This window comes from Erythrolamprus reginae, chromosome 11 (genome assembly GCF_031021105.1).
Source record: "Erythrolamprus reginae isolate rEryReg1 chromosome 11, rEryReg1.hap1, whole genome shotgun sequence".
Taxonomy (NCBI): domain Eukaryota; kingdom Metazoa; phylum Chordata; class Lepidosauria; order Squamata; family Dipsadidae; genus Erythrolamprus; species Erythrolamprus reginae.
The window spans coordinates 37,936,182-37,961,718 of record NC_091960.1 but is presented as its reverse complement, the minus strand read 5'-3'; the positions used below and the strand labels follow the sequence as shown (position 1 = coordinate 37,961,718).

The 25,537-nt window shown below is 53.5% G+C and overlaps 2 protein-coding genes across 5 annotated transcripts in view; both read right to left on the bottom strand.

The window, feature by feature from the left end:
- Nucleotides 1–7,134, bottom strand: part of MACF1 (microtubule actin crosslinking factor 1) — a 185,693-nt gene extending 178,559 nt beyond the window's left edge. For 3 of the 4 annotated variants that reach the window (XM_070764906.1, XM_070764907.1, XM_070764908.1), the window contains exon 1: nt 6,959–7,134. In XM_070764906.1, the coding sequence (XP_070621007.1) occupies nt 6,959–7,052 (94 nt within the window). In that variant the 5' untranslated portion in view covers nt 7,053–7,134. The remainder of the gene's footprint in view (nt 1–6,958) is intronic. The other variant, XM_070764909.1, reaches the window with a different exon arrangement.
- Nucleotides 7,135–23,748: 16,614 nt separating this feature from the next.
- Nucleotides 23,749–25,537, bottom strand: NDUFS5 (NADH:ubiquinone oxidoreductase subunit S5). The gene is made up of 3 exons (XM_070763653.1): nt 25,427–25,537; nt 24,993–25,210; nt 23,749–23,979 (listed from the first exon to the last, which is right to left on the bottom strand). The coding sequence occupies exons 2-3, from the start codon at nt 25,206–25,208 to the stop codon at nt 23,893–23,895; spliced, it is 303 nt and encodes a 100-aa protein (XP_070619754.1). The 5' UTR covers nt 25,209–25,210; nt 25,427–25,537; the 3' UTR covers nt 23,749–23,892.

The window sequence follows — 25,537 nt, the reverse complement described above, 5'->3', positions numbered from 1 at the left end:
ACAATACAGCAACCTCAAACCAAGGAAACCACATGGTGACTTAATGTGGTGTGTGACCCATGATCATCAGGAGGAGGCCAGGACTTGAGCAACTCTCTGTGACTCTTAGAAGGCTTGCATTGCACAGAAAGTAAGGACGGGAGTGGAAAGGACCTCCCTCTACTTCTTCTTCTTCCTCATCCTCACCTTCATCCTAAGATCCCATGGCTCCACATTGCTCCACAACAAACGTCTGTGCAAGAAGCCAGGCTTTGCATGGATCATAAAGATTGATTATTTATTTGTTTGTTTATTTATTTCAGTTGGAAGGGACCTTGAAAGATCATCTAGTCCAACCCCCTGCTGGTGCAGGAACCCTATGCCCCTCCAGACGAATGGCGGGACAACCCCTTCTTGAATGTCTCTCGTGTGAAATTTACCTGCTTTAAACCATCATGGCTACAGGGAGAGGCTTCAGGCCAGTGACATTTCCAAAATTCCCAAGTGGAGACGTAGGACAGGTCTTAGGATGCCATCTAAACCCTCTCCCCCTATTTCATATCAAGCAGAAGATAAATGATACATTATAGGGTCTCATGCTTGAGGGGGGGTGGATTAGATGACCTCCAATGGTGGTTCTCAACCTTGGGGGTCTGGACCCCTTGGGGATCGAATAATCATTTCACAGGAGTCGCCTGAGGCCACGGGAAAAGACAAATTTCCCCTGGTGTTAGGAACTAAACCTTCTGCTCTGGCGCCTTGGAACATGTTTTTACAATCCGACCAATCAGACGTTTACAGTGGGGGTGTCCCTCTGGCCTCCCTGCCAATCAGCTTACAGCTTTGTTGGGAGAATTGGTGCTAGACGTATGGTTGGGGGTCCCCACAACATGAGGAACTGTATTAAGGGGTCACGGAATTAGAAAGCTTGAGAACCTACAAGTTCACTTCCAACTCTCTTAAAAGTGGTGGTGCTGCTTTTTGAAGCCTGGACTTCAAGGGCCAGTCCCAACATCCTCTGTTCAGGGCACAAGGGGGAGGAGGGGGCTTCCCGGTATTAGCCCTCTGCCAGGACCCCAGCAAGCAGCCGAGGGGCCCCTGGGAGTACGTCTGCTCTGCCTTCAGGGGTCTCTCCCCCCCCAGGGCCACCCAGGAAGCTTCACAGCGCTTGGTTTTTGCAACCTCCAATCCCAGGTGGGTGGGGGTGGGGGGGTTGCAAGCATCCTTAATCATCAAAGCCAAGGCAGAATCCCTGCCTCCCAAGTGAAAGCCATCCAACTGGAAAGACAACTAGAGGCCCAGCGTGGAGAGGCCGGGCGGGTCCCAGCAAGCAGGAGAGGCTGGAAGGGCCGTTTCCTCCACCAGATGTCAAATGTGTCCTTCAACAACGGCCTCCAATCCCTGTGGCCGATAAAAGTGGGTCACAGGAACTTGGCTGCTTCCAACAACAGGTTTCTGGGCAAGCGGTCCTCCTCCTCCTCCTCATCATCATCATCATCATTGAGCTAAAGTAACATTCACACCAAAAATAGTGGAAAAACTACTCAGTGTGATGATCTTGCAGAGAGAGGGAGAGAGGGAGGGAGAGAGAGAGAGAGGGGGAGAGGGAGAGAGGGAGGGAGAGAGAGAGAGAGGGGGAGAGAGAGAGGGAGGGAGAGAGGGAGGGAGAGAGAGAGAGAGGGGGAGAGGGAGAGAGGGAGGGAGAGAGAGAGAGGGGGGGGGAGGGAGAGAGAGAGAGAGAGGGAGGGAGGGAGAGGGAGAGAGAGAGAGGGAGGGAGGGAGGGAGGGAGAGAGAGAGGGAGGGAGAGAGAGAGAGGGAGGGAGGGAGAGAGGGAGGGAGGGAGGGAGAGAGAGGGAGGGAGGGAGAGAGAGAGAGGGAGGGAGAGAGAGAGAGGGAGGGAGAGAGAGAGAGGGAGGGAGAGAGAGGGAGGGAGAGAGAGAGAGAGGGAGGGAGGGAGGGAGAGAGAGGGAGGGAGGGAGGGAGAGAGAGGGAGGGAGGGAGGGAGAGGGAGGGAGGGAGGGAGGGAGAGAGAGAGAGGGAGGGAGGGAGAGAGAGGGAGGGAGGGAGAGAGAGAGAGAGAGAGAGAGAGAACTATTTTGCCCAATTAGTCTGATTAGCTCCAAAAAGTCTCACTTTACAATTTATTCCAACAGGAAAACTGCCTACATTTCCCCACTTTTTCCTTTCCTGATCACCGGTGCACTAAAACATGGTTTGCCGTCAGCATCACCGTGGTCTGGTTCCTATGGAATGATCAGCCAACATCACCAGAGCCGGGTTTGCCCATCGAGCTAAGTCAAAACAAAGCACGAACCAGTGTGGAGCTTCCCAGAGGTGTGAACCAGGCCTCATTCTCTGATGTGCCACCTCTGGCTGCAGCTTGTGTGCCACATCAGTCGCACGGACGTTCTCAGAGGCCGAGCACAAGGCTGGAGGGAGACCCCGTCCGGGTAACATGCTGCGCCAGGGACCCTCTTTTTGGGCAGAGGCGCCCGGCTGCAGCCCCGGGGCTTTTGCTGTCTTGCTGCTTCCTTGCTTTCTCGGGACTCCACCTGCCGCCCTCGGCCGTTCCCAGGGTTCCCTCAAGCCCTGAGCAGCAAGGACCCTGGTTTCCAGCTGAAAGAACAAGCAGATCCCACCCTGTGCCCAGGAGCCAGGACTTTCAATGCCCCCCTGGGCTCAGAGGACGCTGGGAGGGCCCGTTTGGGAGAGCCACAAAGGCAAGAGAATGGGACCCCTTCAGCCAACACAAAGGTCCAGCGCTCCCCTCTGCAGGTAAATGCAGAGGACCAAGGCTGGAAGGACACCAGCAGCAGCGGGAGCGGAGCAGGTTCTGCAGGCTTTCCTGGGGACTCAGCCCGTCTGCCCGGCACCCCTGGCGCTCAGCCTCCTCGCCTCAGACAAGGCTGGGAGGCCGTTTTCTGCCCTGCAAGGATGGCAGGCCCCCATGTCACACCTGCCCCCGCCACCAGAGCCAGCCTGGAACCAAAGACGGAGGCCCCTGCAGTCCATCTCCATCCGGTGTCCAGGGCTCAGCCCCTCTGCTGGGAAAAGAGCAGAGCTTTGGTGCAACAACCGGCACGAGCGGCCGACACTCCCTGGCCTGGCTGTAAAGCAGTTCCACAGGGGGGAGGAGTCCGTCTATCTGGTCCTTTCCCTTGAGAACTTTCCCCTTGGCAACTCATCTGTCTGTCAGGCGGGGACTAATTAAACCATCCTGATTGGCTTTTATCTGATTCCAGGCAGCCGAATCCCCGGGAGAACCTGGAGGCTGCAACAGACGCTCCCTCTCCCAGCAGAAAGTGAGGCACAGAACTTCACCGTTGGCTGAAAACTCTGCCTGACGGGTTCCCCCCCCCCCCATCACCACCACCACCACCGCAGCAGCAGCATCTGCATAGAAACAACTGTTCACCCTGGAAGGGGCTCAAGGGAGAGGCTGCACCTCCTCCAGGCGCTGGTACTGCTGGATCTTTGGGCCTCTGCTACTGGGTGCAAGACACTGTGGTCTGGGGCCTCCTGGACAGGCACTTTTTGGGGAGGGGGCACAGCAGGAGGGCAGCGAGCAAAAAACCTGCTTTATAAGCAGCAGGATCTGGAAACCCTCCTGAAAAAGGTTCTCCCAGACCTTCTCTGGGGCCAAGAAATGTCTTCCCCGAGGGAGTTGGGCCTAAAGAAGCATAGAAGATTGACGGCAGAAAAAGACCTCGTGGTCCATCTAGTCAGCCCTTATTCCCTGTATATTTGATCTTAGTATGGATCTATGTTTATCCCAGGCATGTTTCAATTCAGTCCCTGTGGATTGACCAACCACGTCTACTGGAAGTTTGTTCCAAGCATCTACTCCTCTTTCAGTCAAATAAAATTTCCCACGTGGCTTCTGATCTTTCCCCCAACTGACCTCAGATTGTGCCCCATGGTCCTTGGGTTCACTTTCCTATTAAAAACACTTCCCTCCTGGACCTTATTTAATCCTTTAATATATTTAAATGTTTCGATCACGTCCCCCCTTTCCTTTCCGTCCTCCAGACTGTACTCATAGAGTTCATGAAGTCTTTCCTGGTCAGTTTGATGCTTAAGACCTTCCACCATTTTTGTCGCCCGTCTTTGGACCCGTTCAATTCTATCCATCTCTTTTTGTAGGTGAGGTCTCCACAACTGGACACAGTGTTCCAAACAAAGCCCCCAAAGTGCTGGATGTGTGAATCAGAGGGTGGGCTTGGAGCAGCAGAGCCTTCCCCTCCCCTTCCCTCCCTTCCCTTTGGCTGCTCCTGAAAGGATGCCCCGAAAGCCCTGCCAAGGCTCCAGAGGGCTGGTTGGAGGTCAGGTCAGGTCAAGGACGTACAGGGACCCCTGTCATTGAAGAATCCCCTGTGGGAACCTTTGGTGCATTCCAAGGGGAGGGCCGACCCTCCACCCAGCAGCCCAGAAGGGTCTCTTCCCTGCTTTACCTGAAGCTGGTCTCTTAATTTACAAGACTCTTTCACGCATTGTCAACCCCCCCTCTGGCCCCCATGCACTTGGAGCTTTCGGCTGTTTTCATGGAGGAGACACAGGCAAAGCAGCAGAGCTGGAAATGCCAGGGGGGTGGGTGGGTGGGGGCTGTTGAAGAAAAGCTGCTCTGGCTTTTGTGACCGGCTAGTTGATGTGGAACGAAGCCCAGGAGGGACTCGGCCCAGCAGAGAACCAACAAGGCCGGCCAGGCAAAGCAAAGCAGAGGCCGGAGCTGTCAACTATGGCTATTATTGGTTGTGTGTATTGGCCGCCTGTCTTGCCGTGGGTCTCGCCCAGGCAGCTTCCCATCTATTTTCCCACCCAGTCTTTGCCCCCTCGGTCTGATCCTATTCAGCCTTCGCTCTAGAATATCCCGCAAAGTGAAAAGAAGTGTCAGTTGTTACCACAAGAACAGATTTGTGTATCAAATGTCCCTCCACTGACAGCCATAAGGAGAAGTTTGTTCTGTCTAGAATTCGTCTCCGCTTCCTCCCCTGAGCCACAGGAAAGTCTCCATCAAACACAAGCGTGTGAAAGACTGTTTTGCCTGTCTTGGCCCGGAGGTCAGAGCTGGGGGTCTCTCCAAGATCCATTATGCAGCTTCTGGGTCCCATGGTCAAGTTGCCCCCTGCCCCCCCATCTACAAACAGAGCCAACTGCCTTCTTCAGAGATCCTGGTATTTAGAAGTACACAGACCCTAAACATGGGGTGGGCAGAGGGAGGAGAGGAGAGGCCCCCTCCTCCAGATGTCTTAGGCTGCAGATCCCAAGACCAGAACCAATGCTGAGATTGAGGGAAGATGTGACCGAACACAGTTAGGGCCCCAGAGGTTGTGGGTGAAGATAGAAAGAAACATATAAGTGTTGGAAAAGGAACCTCTGTGTTGGTCACTATTCTTTCATACTCACAGTGGTTTGTGTCAAGGGAAGACAGAGGTTTGCTCCCACGACCCCACAAACTAGGATTGGGGGGCAGACGTGTGGGGGTGAAAACCCCATGTGTGGGGAAGGGGAGGCAGCTCCTACTCCCCCCCCCCCATTGCCAGAAACACAGCCTGGCTTGGCCCATCCTGCTTCACAAGGTTTTTCCACATCAGGTGGAAAGTGGACGACTCAAGGTCCCTGGACAAAATCCTGGCAATACAGTAAATAGCCCTACCCTGGGGAGGAGAGTGCAGGGAAATAGCCATGGGGGGGGGGATTTAGCGGTCAAAGAGGCTTCGGTTCGGGGCCTGCCTGAGTTTGAGAAGTGGCCTAGGTGGGGGGATCCCTTCCAGGAGGCGAGAGGAGCCTCCTCGTCCACCAAACTCTCCCCCAGTTGCCCCTCAAAAGCACCAGAAGCTACAGAGACCCAGCCAAGCAGTTCCACGTTAGTAACATTTTGTAACCAAGGAAAGACAATGTTTCCCCCTGTTTGCATCCTAATCCAATGTTGCCGCAGCCAGTTTGACCTTCCATGCTTTCTGGAGCTGCCTGGGGGTGGGAGAAGCTGACCCCAGGGTTCACTGGAGCTGGAGCCCCTAAGACAGCCAGGAGGCCAAGCCAGTTCTAGGGCAGGCTGGCCAGAAGGTCCTCCCTCGGCCAGCACACCTGGCCCTGGAGGCCGGAGGACGCGATCCCAGCAGCCTCCCTCTGCTGCACCTCCAAATCACGGAAGGAAAGAAGGAAGGAAGGAAGGAAGGAAGGAAGGAAGGAAGGAAGGAAGGAAGGAAGGAAGGAAGGAAGGAAGGAAGGAAGGAAGGAAGGGCATTATGGCTCGGGCAACCTTCCCCCAAACTCTGCTGGGCCCGGGAGACGCCCCCATCCGCACTGGGACCCGAGGGGCTGCTCTGGGGGAAGGGAGACGTGTGCTGGGCCCTGGGGGACACACAGGGCAGCCTGTCTTTTGGTGCAGTAACGGTGCAATCCTGGGCAGGGGGCAGAATCACCCCCAGGCCCACAGGGGCCCCACCGGCCTGGGCTGCACATGTCCCAGGTGCCGTGGCCGGATGGTGCGGGGCTCCCACCTCCTCAGCCCCCTCTGACTGGACTCTCGGGGGGGGGAGCCCGGCTGCCAAGGCCCCCACGCCCCCCCCACAGGCCCCTCCGGGAGGCGGGGCCGGTGCGGGGCCCGAGAGAGGCGGGAGGCGCCAGGCGGCCCAGGCGGGGCTTCTCGGCCGGAGTGTGGCGGGGTCAGCCGGGCAGCCGCGGAACAAAGGAGCGACGACGCCCGCCGCCCCGGCCCGGCCTTTCCGGGAGTGGGAGGCGGCGCAGGGTGGGGGCGAGGAGGAGGCCAAGGCCCGGCCCGCACTGAGGCGGAAGCGGCCGGAGGGTCGGCGGGCGCAGTGCGGAGCGGAGCGAGGCTTCGGCCGCAGCCCTGACAGCCCGGACGGCCGGCGCGAGAAGGCGGAGCCGCCCCCCCCCCCAGGCTTCCACCCCCCCCGCCCCCTCAGCCACGCGGGAGACCCCACGCCCCCCCCGACGCCCCCCCCGACGCCCCCGGACCTTTGTAGCGCTCCAGCACGTCCTCGTAGGCCTGCACGAACTCCTTCTCCTGGCTGCGGTTGAGCGGCAGCTGCCCCGGCACGTAGCCCGCCATGGCGCTTCCCGGGCGGACGAGAGGGCCCTGCGCTCGCCTCAGCACCAGCAGCTCCAGCAGCCTCGACGCCTCCCGCCAGCTCCGCCCCGGCCCCGCCCCCGGCTCACAGGCCCCGCCCGCCGCCCTCACGGACGGCCCCCCGCCCCCTCGCCCCCCCCACGACCCGCGGAGCGGCGGGGACGCCTGGCGGCCGGCTGGGGAACTGCGGGGCAGGCGGCGGCAGAGGGGTGGAGGGGCCGCGCGGTGGGGCGCCAGGCCGAGCCCGGCCCGAAGGCGGAGGAAGGCCGGCGCTTGGCTCTGTTGGGGCTGCTCCCCCAGAGCCCGAGGGAGGCGGAGTGCGCCCCGAGGCCGCCCTGGGCAGTGCGGAATGCCAGCACCTCGGTGTCCAGCGCAGTTCTGCCACGGCACCTGCGCAGGGAGCGGGATCAGGCGCGGAGAGGCCCCGGTGGCCCCCCTGCGCCCCCCTGCGCCCTTTCGCTCCCTGCCTAGGTGCCGTGGCAGAATGGTGCTGGACTGGGCGGGCACTGACAGGGATGGCCCCCTTCGAGGCTTCCTCCAGCTCCCCCAAAGCAGCTGCCTGCCTCCTGGGTTGGGGCCTCTCACCTTTGGGTTACAACTCCACTGAATGGGTTCGTGTATCCCAGGGGTTCTCTACCTTTCTAATGCCACAACCCCTTAGGGTCCTCAGGTTGTGGTGACCCCCAACCATAAGTCTAGCAACAATTCTCCCAACAGAGCTTGAAGCTGATTGGCAGGAAGGTCAGCGGGACAAGCCCATTGTACACACCTGATTGGACACAAGAGTAAAAGCTTTAGTTCCTATCATCCTTGGGAGATTTGTCTTCTTCCAGGTTCTTAGGCGACCCGTGAAACGGTCGTTTGACCCCCAAATGGGTCCCAGCGATTGAGAACCACTGATGTATCAGAATCAAATCAAGCACTTTGTGATCAAAAAGCACATGGAAACTGACGCACACACCCCGTGCACTGGCTAGAAGCCCCCTGCACACAAAGAACCACCTTCCTCCCAGATGCTGCCCACTGTCCGGGCTTGGCTAGTCTTTTCAGCCTTCTGGCAATGGGGGGCACCAGGCAGGGCACCTTCCACCTCGCCTACCCTTCATCTGCCCAGATGCCAAATGGAGGAGGCAGAGCTGAGCCGCCAGCCGGGAGGGCCTGCCAGTTTGGGCCATTCTGGGCATCAAGTATTAATGACATGGCTCGCTTTATCCTTTGCTTAAGAAACACAGCAGAGGAACTAAGGCTGCTTCCCCAAGAGCTCATTCAGCCACACCATTGGCAGGTAGAACATAGAGGCACAAATTCTTCACCCTCCTCCACCCATCTAGTGACTCTTCAGTTCAAAATCAGCCCTCCAAGAATTCAAGCATCCACATTTTGCTATATCCGTTAAAAGTGGAAAGTTGTAAAAGCGGAAATAAAAGTGGTGCGTAGAAAAAGGGTAATTTCATTTCACAACAAGTGTGAAGTTTGTACCTACGTTTCCTAGATTGTGATGGACCTTCTTAGCAAAAATACCATTGATGCAAAAAAAAATATTGCAAGAGGCTGCAATTTGCAAAGGTGGAAAGGAGTTTGAGCGGCATCTGGTGGAGAGAATTGAGCAGTGCAAGGAATTTTGTTTTTAAAGAAAAGCATTTCTTAACATTTTGGGGAAATGGGTGTGTTTTGCCACAACAGGCAAAGAATCAGGGTCAGAGAAATGGGGTGGGTGGGTGGGTGGGTGTCCCAGATGAAAATAGTTGGGGATTAAAACAGAGTTTAAGAGATTCGGAATATTATGAAACATGGAATTTGTTGTGTATGAGTGACTTGACAGAAGAAAAGATATTATGATAAACACTAGCATTGATATTAATACTAGAATTACAAGGACAAATGAACATAGTACTGCATTATATCAATACTTAGAAATATATTACTTACGGGTGCTATAATTAAGTTCCTTAGAGAGATAGAAATTATATTGACAGTAAAAATAGAATAGTAACTAAGCATAAAATAAAAGTCAATATATGCATTGTAAAATAACCTCAAAGGTATTAATGTGTGTATAAATGGTTTTTTTCTGTTTTTGATTTGTTTTTGTATAATGTCTATTTTGTTTGCATTTTTCTTTTTTGTATGTCTTTAAAGTTTATATACTAATAAAAATGATCTTTCAAAAATAAAAGAGTTATGTTTTATTAGATGTTACCTAGTTTGAGTAATGAAACATCTACAAAAAATAACCAAACTCAAAGAGCATCAATGACCTTCAAGGACCTCTCCTTTTTCTCCAGCTGTGACCTGAAATAGTTTAGTCATAATACTAGCACCTACAGTCACACAACACTAAGAAAATCTGGTTTAGATTTTTTTTAAAGCTTAGTTTAATTTTTGTGCGCTCTCCTGAAAAGGGATTATGCAGTAACAGTCAAACCTCTGGCCCTCATCAAAAACAATGTTTAGCCCTTTCATGGAGAAATTATATTATATTCCGAGAGTGATGCAGATTTGGGGCTGGGGGTGGTGGGGGAGAGGGGATTGCAAAGTGCAGGTGAGTTTCAGAGGGAGAGGAAGCAAAGCAGCTGCCTTGGATTTGCAGGTTGTCTCACCCCCCACAGCAAATATGTGGATCTGACCCACAATCAGTCAGTCACTCTCCCTGTTCTGGACTGACAGATAAAATAATCTGGTTACCCAACTCTGTCTGGCTTGGCATAATGATTTGGCCGGACTGTTGGTTGTTGTTGTTGTTGTTGTTGTTATTAATTAGATTTGTATGCCGCCCTTCTCCGAAGAGAGAGGCACCGTGGCCTCATCAGCACCAAAGCATCTGGAGGTGGCGCCACCCTTTCCCAGGATCGATGGGCAGTTTGCGCTGACCAATCTCTGCCGGAAATTGTTTCTCAGCTTTGAAAGCAGGGCCTGCACTTAAAATCTCAGCTCAGCAGGGACATGGTCATTTCCAGTCTTTTGCCAGCTGAGTTTTTCAGAAATGTTGTTCTGAAGGGATCGGTCCCCTTGCGAGTGGTCTGGCGCATTCTGTTTGGGGGGGGGACGGGCAGCGTGGAGAGAAAGCACATGCACGCATGCGCGCACACCCCAACACATATATGCGCACACACTGCCTGTTACCACAGCAACTGGCAGAATGATTACTCAGCCCTCCGTGTTACCCTGGCAACTTGCAAAGCACTTTTTCCCCTCACAATTCCTCTCTGTCGAGCTGGTTCCTGGCATTTCCTATGGGGCCTGTGCAAAGCCCCCCCACACGCAGGAGTGAGGCTTGAGTCCCCTGGCACCAAGGAAGGAGCCCCAGACCCACCGGGCTCCTGGAGGGGAAGGTCAAAGTGACTCTGTCCCTCTGGGCCTCTTGGAGAAGTGACTCCCATTTGGAGCAGAAGGGCTTTTAAAAAGTGGCAGGACCAGAGGCCTCTCCACAGGGGCCCAGGGGCACCACAGCCCAAACTCTGCCCCTCACCTGCCTCTAGGTCAGTGTTTCCCAACCTTGGCAACCTGAAGATACTTGGACTTCAGCTCTCAGAATTCCAGACTCCTGGTAGACAGCATATAAATATCACTAAGTAAATAAGGAAGTCAATAAATAAGGAAGGAAAGAAGGAAGGAAAGAAGGAAGGAACCCCGCCAAGAAGGGCCCTGGAGCCTGACCAAAGACTCTCCTGCCTCAAACAAGGGCCCAGGAGCCCAGCAGCACCGTGGGCCAGTGGGGCAGGATCAAAACCGATGGTGCCTTCGTGCCCCGGCCCCTCCGGCGCCCCCCACCCCCCGCTGGTTGGGGCAGAGTGCAAGAGCCACAAGGCAGCCCCAGGATGGCTTGTGAGGGGATGGAGGGGGCTTGCAAACGCAGCCATTTCAGACCAGGGAATAAATCAGCAGAAGAAAAGTCGAGGCTTTCATCTGGGACAGAGACGGATTCAGCTGGGAAGGGAAGCGGGGAGGGTCGTGCCAGGAGAAAGGAGGAGACAAGCGCCCCATTCATGCCCGTCCTGTGCCCCTCCGGTCTGGCCCTGGCAGTGGGCTGGAGGGGAGATTGATGGCTGCCCAGAGGCGCCACTTCTCACACTCCCAGGACTGAGCCAGAGGGTCTTTCAACAGGCCCAGGAGCCCCCCAGGCAAGGAGCAGGACGGCCTCTCAAGGGGCCCATCCGTCCCAGGGCCCCCACCTCCTCTCCCAGCCGAGCCTGGCAGCCCCCGTTGGCATCAGGTCACAAGACGAGGATCCACCCAGGGGCATCGGTGGACTGGCGGCTGCTCTGGGATGGAGACACCAGGCGGACGGACGCGCTGCTAATGAAAGGAGCGTCCGATTCATACAATCAATGCTACAAACGCAGAAGATTGAAGTCCATCTAGTCTGCCCTTGTAGTCTTTCCTTCACTGCTTAGGGTGTTTACATTCAGCAACTGTGGATTGACCAACCACGTCTGCTGGGAGTTTGTTCCAAGCGTCTACTCCTCGTTCAGTCAAATGATATTTTCTCACGTTGCTTCTGATCTTTCCCCCAACTAACTTCAGATTGTGTCCCCTTGTTCTTGGGTTGACTTTCCTATTAAAAACACTTCACTCCTGGACCTTATTTAACCCTTTAATATATTTAAATGTTTCGATCGTGTCCCCCCTTTCCCTTCTGTCCTCCAGACTCTACAGACTGAGTTCATGAAGTCTTTCCTGATAGGTTTTATGCTTAAGACCTTCCACCCTTTTTAGTGGAACTTCTAGGACTTCTTTTTAGATGTGAATTCTAAGAAAAACCATAGAGGCTCTTTGCTCTCTGATTGTTCTCCTTTCAAATCCTTCTTCTCATCCTTTCCCGGTTGAACTAGAAAAATGTAGCTCTGCTCCTTACGATCTTCTTGGATTCTTTCGCTTCTGTGCTATTTTGTTTTGAACTGCCTGCCCCAAACTTACTCGCTTCCTTTTATTAAAGTGGGGGCTATGACTAAACCATTCGGCTTGGAGGGAGCCCCCTCGCAGCCCCATTCAATTCGGGTGAGATGAAAGGAAGGAAATTTCCAAAGAGAAACTCTTGACCGGAGGCCAACGGGCCCAAAAGGGCTTCTTGGAAGAGGGTGTGAACAACGTCTTCTCTGGCTGAACTCTGGAAAGGGAGAGAACAGCCGTCACAGAAGACCGGGCGCTCCAGGCGCTGGGAGTTGCAGGCGCCTGGCAAAAGAGCCCCCCGCTCTCCCCATTGCTTTGGTCGGGTGGGTCTGTTCAAAAACGCTTCTCTAGCTGGAGGACGGGGCTGGTGAGTCCATGCTCTAAATGTGGATTGATTATGTGCCATCACATCACTGCTGACTTGTAGCATCCAAATACAGGCAGATAGATTGTTTTTCTTCAACCAGCCGTTCTGATGGGGCCCTGGTTGCCATTGCTGGCTTCTCTTCTCTTCTTCTCTTCTCTCTCCTCTCCTCTTCTCTTCTTCCCTTCCATTCCATCTTTTTCTGTTCTGCATTCTCTTCTTTTCTCTTCTCTTTCTCTTCCCTTCCTTTCCATCTTCCCCAGCATTGGAGCCTTTTCCAAAAGAGCCTTCATGTTGACTCACTCTGTGCTGTCAGGCAGGTGATGCAACCAGGTGGGCAGATTTTCTCCAGGACCCTCCGTCCCCAACCAGGCCCTTCAGACCTTCCAGTGGTGGCCCCATTGCCCCTTCAGTTGAGCCCGTCCACTCTCTTGCTGGGCACCCGCTTCTCATCTCTCCTCCCACTTTTCCCAGCCTTTCCCAGTCTGCCCAAAGGAGGAATATTCCGAGGAACGTTTCAGCAGAACAAAACTTCTCCATCCTTACAATGATTTTCCCCCTGCGGTTTGTGTTTAGGTGAAAAGACCGAAGCCCCTTTTGCCCCAGATCAAGCTTTCAAGAGTCCCACGGGATTGGGAGGCACAGAAGTCAAATAAATTCCCGTAAATTAAACTAAAACTGGGCCGGTCTGGGAACAAAAGACTCTGAAAGAAAGCTTCACATAGTTTTTAAAAGCTCCGTCCAGTCAACTGTTGAGGAAACGGTTTCACCAAAGCAGAGAAAGTGGAGCCCTGAATACCAAGCAACCCCTGGCACGGCCATTTGGACAATAGGCAGCCAGCAGATAGATAAATCTCCTCGGGCAGAAAGCTGGCGGGAACTGAGTAGACTCAGCAGCCCCTTCTGCTACCAGGAGCCGATCACCCCTGGAGGACCCACTCAACGCATGGGGGGGCGAGGGGGTCATTGCCAATACGGGGCCTCCTGCAAAGCTCTGGGTGGCATCGCTTGGCTTCCACAATAAAGGGATGAAAACCGGCTACAGGAAGCCACACAGCTCACAACCTCTTTGCATAAACAAGACTGATTTTTAAAAGAATTATCCCACTTTTATTATTGTTATAAATAACTGCAGGAGGCAGCTGCGATCCTGTTCTCCTTCCCCCCCAGAACAATCCCCTCAGCCCCCAGGCAGCTCTCCTGCCTTTTCAGTGGTTATTATGTGAAGAAAGTACACACACACACACACACATAATAAAATAAATAAAATATATTTACTTAATATATGTAATCAATATATTAATTAAATATAATATAATATTTTAAGCTTTTCTGACCACTGCAAGATCTGACCAAACCTTTCGCGGTCACGGCTTTTCTGATCTGACAGGTGACCCTGCCCTGGCTCAGACCGAATCAGAAAGAAACCGAAAGGCCTGGCAAGAGGGCAAGGCTGGCCACAGGCCCCACACGAGTCCGGTCCTTCTCCCTCCTCCTCCTCCTCTTCCTCCCCCTCCCCCTCCCCCTCCTCCCCCTCCTCCTCCTCCTCCTCCCCCTCCTCCTCCCCCTCCTCCTCCTCCTCCTCTTCCTCCCCCTCCGCACCCTTTCCTGAGCAGCAGTAAACAAAGAAATGATCCATAGACTTAATCTGCTCATATGTAAAATCTAAAGTGCTGACACCAGGGGACCCTCCCCCTTGTTTTTAGATAAGACAAACAGGTTGCAACTAGATGCATCCCTCTTATAAGGGGAAAGGAAACCAGGACATCATTGTAGATCAGGACATCATACAAATGACATCTTTCGCATCCCATGACGTGTCTAACACATCTTTTGTGTCTCACGTGGGACAATGTTATGACCCAACTGACATCAATGGTTCCAGAAATTGCCTATGGAGAGAGAGAGAGATAGAGAGGGAGGGAGGGAGGGAGAGACAGAGAGACTAGAGAGAGAGAGAGAGATATGCAGCTCCTCTCTTGAAGGATTTTTAAAGTATCCAAAGCCCACCATATTGGGTGGCAAAATGACATATTTTTGGGTGGTAGGCGGAGCACTCTTATTGTTACCACCGTAACTTAACCAACACACACACACCCCAGAGGGCATCTAGAGCATCCCTGTGTCTCCACTCATCCCTTCCCTTCCTTCTCTTCTTGGGCATCCTTAAGACTCCACTGACATTCAAACAGCCTTCCAGAAAAGGGCTCCCCGTTTCAGAGGGACCTTCTTGAAGGACTGGAAAAACCATCTGGAAGAACCCTACTCCCTCTAGGCCAGTGATGGTGAACCTATGGCATTTGGAGCCATATCTGCTGGCACGCGAGCTGGTGCCCTAGCTCAGCTCCTGCGTTCATGTGTATGCCGGCCAGCGGATTTTTGGCTCACACAGAGGCTCTGGGGGGCGTTTTTGGCTTCCAGAGAACCTCCAGGGGATGAGGGAGGGCATTTTTCTGTCCTCCGGCTGCAGGGAAGCCTTTGGAGCCTGGGGAGGGCGAAACACGAGCCTACTGGGCCCACCAGGAGTTGGGGAAGAGGCCGTTTCTGGCCTCCGGAGGGCCCCAGATGGGTGGGTGGAGCTGTTTTTGCCTTTCCCAATCACTGAATTGTGGGCGTGGGCACTTGTGCAGGCACAATAGCACCTGTGCAGGCTCTTTTGGCACCCGAGGAAGCAAGGGGTTCTCCATCACTGCTCTAGGCCTCTCATCTCCTGAAATCAGCTGCTCAAATGTCCCTTACCAGCGACTCTGACCACGGCTCTCTCCGCGGGGTCCAGAACGGAGTCTTGGCTCTTCCGCTTCTTCTGCTCGTGGAGAGGCAGGTTCCAGGGCAAAGTGTCCCCTGGCGGGCAAGGAGAGAGACTGCCGGACCGCTCGCTGCGGTAGGACCGCTCGCTCCTGCAGGAAGGCTCGCTGCGGTAGGACCGCTCGCTGAGGGTCTCTTCGTCCGAGGAAGACATGGCCGCAGGGAGGAAGAGGGGCTGCTCAGCCTTGGACACCACCAACCTACGGAGAGGCAGAAGGGTCAGGAGGCAGGAAAGGGGAGGAAGGCAAACACCCTTTGACACCCATGCAGCTGCTGCACCCTTTGCAATGATGGGGGGGGGGGTTAGCAACCGTTTAAATGATTTATACAGGTTCCAATCTCACAACAGGGGCTCTGGTCTATGAACAGAAGATTAGGAACCGCAAGACAATAGAACGCAATTTAGTAAAATAAATAAATGACTAAAATTCGCCACCCAGACCCAAGGTCCAAGAACGTGCCATCTTCACAGCCTATGATGAAACAACCCACCAACCCATCAATAGACAACAAGGCTTCCTTAGTATTCTGGTCCAAAGGAGGGGCCCTCTGATCGGGGGGGGGTTGGAAAGGGTGTCCCACTGGGCAGAGAAGACCACAACTCCTGGGTGTCAGGCGTGAAGAATCAGGGTCACACTCGACATGCTCCAGTTGAGAAGATTAGGTGCTCAAGCTCAGACACAGGAAGGTGGTCAACTAATGGCCAGGAGTGAATTGATGCTGGATTTGGGTCACTTGTGAACAGGTCAGGACCCTCTTTTAATTCTGCCCTGTCTTGGATGGATCGAAGGGACCCAGAACAAACCCACCTTTGCCACTGGGACAGAGGTCTGCATCTGAACTGGCCATCCAACTGTGGTGATGCCCTTTTGCCATTGTGGCACACTTCTCGGTTGACCCTTGCAAGGCAACCCCAGAGGAATCCCAGAGGAAAGGCCTGACCCCTCCTCACTCAGGTAGAGCTTCCCTCTTTCCCAGGCAGAGCCTTGCCAGGGAGGGAATGCCAAGGACGCTGACCTCCAGACCTCCCCCCAGGAGAAAGCCATTTGGCTGGACTCATTTCACATCTCTAATTAAGTGAATTAAACGGCTACTCTCTGGTTCTCATTGCTCTGAGTTGGGGCTCACTTTGCTTGGGGCGCATACGTGTAGTTTTGCCTGCCTTCTGGGTCCAGGCCATTTGGCTGGGTCAAGTTTGGTCGCCTCCTGTAAAGCCCACAGATTTAGCAAGCTAAGTGTGTTGCTTGAACATAGCTTCTCTGTGCAACAACAAAAGGCCTTAAGGCTCTTTAAAGACCCTGCTCCAATTATTGTGCTAATTAATGACCTTGTGCATTTAGTATCTTTCACACTCAGGCTGCCTGGATCCATTATCCAGGGATGATGGGGGGCTGAGCAGGGCAGGGGGTGGAGCTTAATCTCAAGAGAATCCCACCCCCCTATTACTTGAATTCGGGATTGCTGAATGAAGGCGAACCCCCCCCCCCCCCCCCCGAGTTCAGTTTAATTCAGAAAATGCAGGATTCTAAAGACAGTTTCTTGAGGGAGCATCCTCTCTCCTGGGAGGCTTGGACTGCAGGTGACAAATTAATGCAATGGGTGGAACCATCTTGAGGGTCCAGCAGTTCAGAGCTGGTGCTGGTGGAAAGATCTGGATCAAGCTCAGTTCCTGCTGGCACCAGCCACCCAATTCTCTCCAGCAGCAATTGAAAATGGTCTGACACAGCTGTCTGTCTTCTCCTTCTTCTTCTTCTTCTCCTTCTCCTTCTTCTTCTTCTTCTTCTTCTTCTTCTTCTTCTTCTTCTTCTTCTTCTTCTCCTTCTCCTTCTCCTCCTCCTCCTCCTCCTCCTCCTTTTTCTTCTTCTCCTTCTCCTTCTTCTTTTTTTTCCTTCTTCTTCTTCTTCTTCCCCCTTCTTCTTCTTCTTCTTCTTCTTCTTCTTCTTCTTCTTCTTCTTCTTCTCCTTCTTCCCCCTTCTTCTTCTTCTTTTTCTCCTTCTCCTTCTCCTTCTTCTTCTTCTCCTTCTCCTTCTCCTTCTCCTTCTTCTTCTTCTTCTTCTTCTTCTTCTTCTTCTTCCTCCTTCTTCCTTCCTCCTCCTCCTTCTATTATCTATCTAGGTTTTCTGGTGATCCCTCAACCCTGCTTGTTTTCCAAGATGGGAGAAAGAGGGCTTAGAGTTGCCATTTGCCCAGAAACTCAATACAGCTAGCCAGTGGGAGTTGCTTTCACCTCCTTTCTGTGGCCTCTACAAGGAGATCAAGAAACCAGGCATGGTGCCAGTGGCACCTCCACACACACACCCCTTCGCAAAAACATAAGAAGGGAATAAGGAATCACCAGGAGGAGAATTCTTGCTCTGAAAGCGGCTTTTAGGGGCTTCCCAATTTAGTGTCAGCTCTGCCTCCTTCTCCAGCAACCATCCAGCTTTGTTCTAAGGCAAATTGGGGCAAAGGGGGGGGGAGAGAGAACTGGTTCTGGGGGGATTCTTGCAAGGCATGCCCCAGTCTCCGTCCTGGCTAGGCCCCCTTGCCTTGGCTGCTGCAAGTAAAGGGGGAGGGCGATACACCAGCCCCAGCAACACATCTGCCTCCCCCCCCCATGGGCTACAATGCAGGAGGGGCCGTTGCACAGATCACAAGCAATGGGCTCCCTGCCTGACACACACAGAGAAGCTGCTGCTGGGTTTCTGGTGCCAGAGTCTGGGCCGAGAGGCACTCTGCACATTCTCCGTTGTTCTCTCACAAAACGTGACCCAGGAGCCAGTTCCAGAACAAAGACCCAGAAAGCCCAAATTAAGCCCTGCCTGATTCTTACAGATCTGGGCAGCTCAGCCCTTTCGGAAAACAAAGCCGGCCTTGTCCAGAGTGGGGCTAAAGGCAGGTGCCCCCTCCTCCCAACACAACCCTTCCTCTCCTAAACCCCCCACCCCCCTTTTCCCCTGGCAGGAAGGAGGGAGGGGCTGCTTCATGTGCCACCACCATGCCCTGGATGGCTCCGCTTTATTTATGACACATTTTTCCCCACAGCCTGAAGGGTTGGGGGGGGGATCCTGAATGTGAACGCAGCCCCATCTTATCCGAGATGCTCTGTGAGAAAAGGATGGAGAGGAAGGAGGAGAGGAGGGGGGTGGGGAGGAAGGACCATCCCTCATTTTGGGCAGGAGAAACGCTCACTCAGTGGGTCCTATTTCCCCCAAGAGATGCTCTGCTTGGCCTCAAGCAACCACACCGGCCACTTTGGAACCCCCCCTGCTTTTAATTAACCAAGCGGAGGGTGGCGAAGGATGCCCGCCTCCCACCTCAGCCCCCCCCCCCCCCCCCGCCCAACCTCTGGAGCCAAATTGGGGAGACCTTCCTTTCTATATAAGCCATTTGTTCGGAAACATGAAAAAAAATCGCCAACGGCGGGGGTGTTTTCAGTGCCCCCGCCATCAGATGAATCTCCATGAAACCCACCCAGGATTCCTCCCGCAGGAACAAAACGGCGTGAAGATGCGACGGAGGGACCCCGAGAGCACCCACGCTACACGCGGCGGCCCCCTCCCTCCCGAAGCGCCCTTGGACAGAGGAGGGCTGGACCTTGCATGACGGGGGGGGGGGCTGCCTGGGGAGCGGAGGACCAGAAGCGGATTCGGGCTCAGGAGGGGAGCCGCCGTTTCATGCGGGGGAGAACAAAGACCCGCGCGCCCTTCCAAGCTTGCAACCCAAAAGCGGAGGGGGGGGCGGCACCTGAGCATCCTTTGCGCCCTCCAGGGCCGCGCCCCCCCCCCCACCCAGCGCCCAGCCGGAGGGTCAGAAGGCCCCTCCCCCACCCCCGCCGGCGCTCCTTTCCCGAAGGGCTCCGGCTCGCCCGGGCTCACACCCACGCAGGAGCCCCGGGGAGGCGGCCCTTGTGGCGGCGGGGGCCCCGGAGGATGCCCGGGCGGAGGACCCCCCCCCCTGCCCTGCCTGCTGCCCCGCTTACCCAGCCGCCGCCCCGGACGCCGAGCCAGAGCCGCCACCAGCCCCGCTGCTCGCCGCTGCCGCACAAGCGCCGCCTCCGCCGCCCGCCCCGCCCGCCCCCACCACGGCCAAGCGGGGAGAGCCCCGCCCGAGGGAGAGCCCGGCACGGCCGCCCCCAGGCCAGCGCCGCCCCCCCCCGGCCCAAGAGCCCCCCCGGCCCGGGGCTCCCCGCAAAGGGGGCGGCGAAGGGGGGACGGGACGGGGCTCCGATGCCTGCAGGGTCCAGCGCAATTCTGCTAGTGCACCTGGGCCACAGGCGCACCTGCGTCTCCGCACCCGCTATCGCTCCCTGCCCAGGTGCAGTAGCAGGATTGCAGTGGACCCCACGATGACTGCGCCAAAACACGGCCTCCCTTGCGTGTCCACCTGCGATTTCGCTCCCTGCCCAGGTGCAGTAGCCATGGGCCCAGGTAGGCTTGGTGCGGTGATGGTCATGGCCTTTTGACTAGCAACAGCGCTGCTGCTCCCAAAGGCCACAGCTGGACCCACAGCTGAGCCTTGATCATCATCTCTCAGCGGTGGCCAGGGGGACCTCTCCCCAGGTTGGCCTGGTATACCAGCTGCGGCCCTATCTGGACCAGGAGGCTCTGCACAGTCACTCAGGCCCTCATCACCTCCTGTCTTGATTACTGCAACACACTCTACATGGGGCTGCCCTTGAAGAGTGTTCAGAGACTGCAAATAGTCCAGAATGCAGTCGCAGGAGCTGCCTCCGTCCACCCATATAACATCTACACTCTGCCAGCTGCACTGGCTTCTTATTAGTCTCCAGGCACAATTCAAGGGGATATTTATTACCTATAAAGCCCTACATGTCTCAGGACCAGACTATCAAGACCTGGGGGCCGTGAATGGACAACTATCATGGCCAAATTGTATGAATGGCATGCATGCATGCTGATGGGTTAATTCAACTTTGGGTTTTAATTAGGGTTTTATAGTTTAGATTGTACATTTGACTTCTTTTTATTGGTTTTGTATTTTATATTGTTGTAATCCGCCCTGAGCCTTTTGGGATTGGTTGGCATAGAAGTCGAATTAAATAGATGGATGGATGGATGGATACATACATACATAGATAGATACATAGATAGATAGACAGTCAGATTGAAAAACAGATATAGATAGATGGATGGATGGACGGACGGACGGACGGACGGACAGACAGAGATATTCTGTATTTCCTCCTATTTTCTCGCAGCCCTCTGAGGTGGCTTAGACGGAGAGAGTGCCTGGCCCAAAGCCATCCAGCTTTCATGCTTAAGGGTTTTTCTGTTTGGGAAATGTTGAGCTAAGCTAATAAAACTCTTGTAGATTTTGAAATTTTCCTCCCAGCCAGTAATTTGAGGAGTGGGATGGTATGTTGACAGGTTTCCCCTTCCAGGAGAATCTCTCCGCTCTTCCAGTGTTTCTCAACCTCCACAAGAGCCTTCTTCTGCCTGGCTGAGGAATTCTGTGAGTTGAAGTCACACCTTTTCCTGGGGTTAAGGACCCCCCCTCTATCCCACCCCCTTCTCTTGTTTCATCAACCAAAACCTGTCCTCTCCCCACACCCACATTCCCCACTGTGATGCCCCCAGGTGTGCGAGGCAACACACCCCATGATTCCCATCCCTACTAGCAATGGGAGTCTTGGCTGGGACAGGTGCAGGTGATGACACTCCAGAAACACCCCCCTCCCCAAGGCACCACCTGGCCCAGAGTGGGGAGGGTCTCTTGCTGAGGATTTCAGCTGGATCCAGAACATAACTGATTTATCAAGACTCCTGGGCATTTCCCCTTCAGATTCTTTTAAAGAGTCTCTTGAGAAGCAAAAGCTTTTTGGGATATTTAAATGTTTCCTCTGACAACTTGATGCTGCTTTATTGGATGACTCAGGCCAGAAACGATACCAGCACAAGAGAAGATGATTTGGCTTTGTTCAAGATTTGTTTGGCCTTATTCTCGCTTTCTCTTTCAAATGCAGCTGGTTTCTGTCCTTGCAAACTAGCAATTATCCTGGCAGAATCAGGCATGGAGAGTAGCCCCTCTGAAGCTCTCTCTGCAATTATATTTTACTCACTGGTTCCAAAGTGATATCAAAATCTTCCCAGCACAGAGATCACACACGTCCAGGGCTCCGTTTTCAAGGCAAGTGGGACACCACCCTCTCCGCTCAAAAAACCCAACAACTTAATCCTGGAAACTGGAACTGAATGTTATTTATTTACCAACAAAACTGCATGATATTAACTTCATTCAGACTCATGGTGGCTGCCCTGCAGTAGTAGTTTGTATAAACGTAAGTAGACATGATCGAAACATTTAAATAGGTTGAAGGGTTAAATAAGGTCCAGGAGGGAAGTGTTTTTAATAGGAAAGTGAACACAAGAACAAGGGGACACAATCTGAAGTTAGTTGGGGAAAGATCAAAAGCTACGTGAGAAAATATGATTTGACTGAAAGAGTAGTAGATGCTTGGAACAAACTCCCAGCAGACGTGGTTGGTAAATCCACAGTAACTGAATTTAAACATGCCTGGGATAAACATATGTCCATCCTAAGATAAAATACAAATAATAGTATAAGGGCAGACTACATGGATCATGAGGTCTTTTTCTGCCGTCAGTCTTCTATGTTTCTATGTACCAATAAATAGGACAGTAGGACCAGGACTGTAGGCATAGCGGTGCACTTATGTAGGCCCCTTACAGACCTCTTAGAAACTGGGTGAGGTCAGCTGCAAACAGTCTAAGGTTAAGGTTTTGGGGGTTTGGGGAAGAAACCAGAGTCAGGTACTGCATTCCAGGCATTGATCACTCTGTTGCTGAACTTGTATTTTCTGCAGTCACGTTTGGAGCGGGTTTATTTTGAATCCATTCGTCCTTCATTACAGAAACTGGGAGTTCTAGTGCCTTGTACAGAGGTTTTTTTTAGAGGCATCTGGCAGATGTGGGCCAGTGGTTATTTATATCCGTGTGTCCCAATCTTGGCAACCTGAAGATATCTGGACTTCAACTCCCAGAATTCCCTAGCCAGCATTTGCTGGCTGGGGAATTCTGGGAGTTGAAGTCCAAATATCTTCAACTTGCCAAGGTTGGGAAGCACTGATTTATATCCTGCACCAACTTCACCAACCATCAGCAGCTTTCTGGCTTCTCTTTCCCTGTGGGACCCTGATGACTTCCTCCATCGCCACTTGCCCCCTCCTCAAATGCATTGCATCTTTTTCATCCACTTCTGACAAAGCAGGTTCCCCTCCCTGACCAAAAAAGGGGAGAGAGCTTAGGAAAAGACAACGTGACAGTTCGGATTTATAGGCAGGACTCACAGAAATGAAACAATGCAGAATTTGATGGTGTTTGACAACTCTGTAAAGGTGGCCGTTACAGGCAATTTGAGCAGTGGACAAAATAAGATTTCCTGTGATGAGAAGCAGGGGCAGCGATTGTGCTAGTTTATAGCCACATCAAAGGAAGTCATCATTTCTCCAGGGATGGGACGGAACGGCTGGACATTTAATAACCAATTCAGAATATGTTTCCAAACTGAAATCTCTTCTGCCGCGCTCACAGCACGAGCCAAGGTAGAAAGGCAGACACTGTTGTGGTTCAGCCTGAGCCAGCTCAAAGACCAGCTGCGTCTCTGCTGGCTCCATGCCCAGGGGAGGCTGAGAGCGGAGAGGAGAGTTGTTTGCAGTCAGACAGTGCAGACAGCAGTCACGAAAGTGAAGGTGATGCAAGGCCTGGGAGCCCTGGGGAAGGGCTATCTCAAGCAAGTAGCTTTGATGGAGTCATTGGATGACGACACACAAGCTATCATTAGTATGCGGCAGAGACGCATAGATCAAAGGAGAAATCAACTGCGTAGACATTATCAGCATTGAATGAGGAACGCCAGGGGGTTGGGTGTGGTCCTCATTAGCAGGGAAGGGTTTATAAGGCATGAGAACCATTCCGGCAGTGTGGAGTGTTATCAAAGGGGAGTTGGTGTTATCTGCATTTTCTCTCAGCGTTTTTGTTCCTGGCTCGTGGCCCAGCAGCCTTGAAGACTGGTGGGAGGGGTGTGTCTGTTGGCTCAACAGCCTCGTCTGACATTAAGGATCCTGTGTTTCTGTATAAACAATTGCCTTCGTGTATCTATTTGGAGCTCCAGTGCTTTCCTGACCTGTAAGGACATTTTCTGTTGGCTTCTTTTCTCTTTACCATTATAAAACTGTGTTTGGATTCAACCGGTGTGTCTGGCTTATCTTTTTGGGTTGGTCATAGCTTCCGGAGTGACCCACACAGAACAGACACACACGTATGAAAACTCAAGAGCACTGTTTTTATCCAGGGCTTCATAGAACGGGGGTTAGGATGCCCCATGCAGGATAATTCTGCCGACTGCCAGGAGTTCGATCCTGACGGGCTCAAGCTTGACTCAGCCTTCCATCCTTTGCGGTCAGTAAAATGAGGAGCCAGACGGTTGGAGGCAGGAGGCCGACTCTGTAAACCACTTACAGCACTGAGAGGGAGGTATACAAGGCTACGTGCTGCTGCTATTTACATTATACAACCCGGTTTTCTCGGAGCAGCCTAAATTCGGTTGGTATTTTCCACACCACACAGGCAGAGCAACTGAGCCAGTAACATTCCAGGCTCGAAAGAATAATTTTATTCATGGACTAGAAACTGAGAGAGAGAGAAATGAAAACCCTTCTTTAACGACTTATTAAGAGCAGAGTTCTTGGGTCCTGGGGAGCAAAGGGGGTCTTCTCCCTGGGGGGGGGGGTGTCACAAACTCTCAGACTTTCTGCTCGGGGGGTGGCGTGTACTTCCCCTCCTTAATCATCAGGTCCCTTTGCTTCATGATGTCTCGCATGCGCTTGATCTGCAAAAGGAAAGGGGCAGAAAAGAGGGGCTCAGAATGAAATCCCAGGCCTCACCTGCCCACCCCAAAATGGAAAGGATGACGACATGTACAAAAACCACTTATGACTATCACCCCCCCCCCCAAAAGGGATTCTCTTCAGTTCCTATGTAAATTTCTCACTTTTCACAAAAGAACTCAGCTGTCGCTGCAATTTAATATCATCCCCCAAACACATAACTTTTGCTATAGTCGGCAACAATAGTTATTATGGCCTTGGCAAGGGATATGCCCAGTGATGCCATCAGGAAGAATCTAGTTCTAACAAGTCAGTAAAGGAAAGAAAAATACAGCAACACTGGAAACCAGCAATTTGCCCATCACATTCCAGGTGTTGCCAAACAGGGGCTGAGGGTAGATGCAGCCCTGGGCCCATCACCCCCCACTGGTGGGTCAGGATCACACGCACAGCACCTGGATGAGGGAAACGTTTTAGATTTGACCCTTACTTACATAAACTGTAATTTTGTTTGCTGCCAAAATACACTGCTCAGAAAACAAAGGGAGCCCTCAAAGAACAACACATCCTGGATCCGAATGAATGAAATATTCTCCTTAAATACTTTTGTTCTGTACAAAGTTGAATGTGCACAACAGCAGGTGAAATTGATTGTCAACCAGTGTTGCTTCCTAAGTGGACAGTTTGATTTCACAGAAGTTGGATTTATTTGGAGTTATATTCTGTTGTTTAAATGTTCCCTTTATTTTTTTGAGCAGTGTATTTTAAAAATATGTGTATAAGTGCACTTGCTGTGCTCTCCAATCAGTCTCCCTTCCCGCTTAGTTCAATGGGTGAACCAGTCATGATGGCACCGGAGTGAGAAGCAGGAGGCAGTGATGGGCAGGTCGGGGAAAGATCTCCCCCAGGTGGGTTCTCCGCTGCCCGCCCAGCCTGGCCCTGGCCCGCAGCGTTCCCTGCGCACGGCCCAAGAGCTCCCGAGAGGCGCTGCGCACGCCAGCCATGCTCCCCTCACCATCTTTCTCTTGGTCATGCACTCCTCCAGGTCTTCCACCTCCAGCCGGCACTCCTCCTTGGCCCGGGTCAGCCCGATCTTTTCCGAACACTCCAGCCACTCCGTCTCGAACGTGTGGCAGACGCTGGGCTGCTGAAAGGGCTGCTTGCTACTCATGCGCAGCATCCACCTGTCCAGGTTAATGCCCAGCTGGTTCTGGAGGTCAAAGATCGGCATGGCTGGAAGGCAGAAGGGGAGAGGGGTCAGGGGCAAGGAGGAACCCGGCCCCTGGCCAGGGCTGGACTTGGCAGGAGCTTCCCTCTGCCCTCCCCCCGCCCTCGGGGCAGCCCCGCCCGGGAGCGACGGGAGTCCCCAGGCAAGCCCGAAGAGGCTCCCGCCGGCCGTGCCGATGCAGCCCCCCCCCCCCCGTGAACCCCTCCACCCCGGTGACACACCTGTTCTCGGGCAGCAGCGGCGCTTCTTCCTTCCCCGGCCGCCGAACTTGCGGACTTTTACGACACCGCGGCCGTCGCGCGAGGCTGGCGTTTCGCGACACCCGCGCCGGG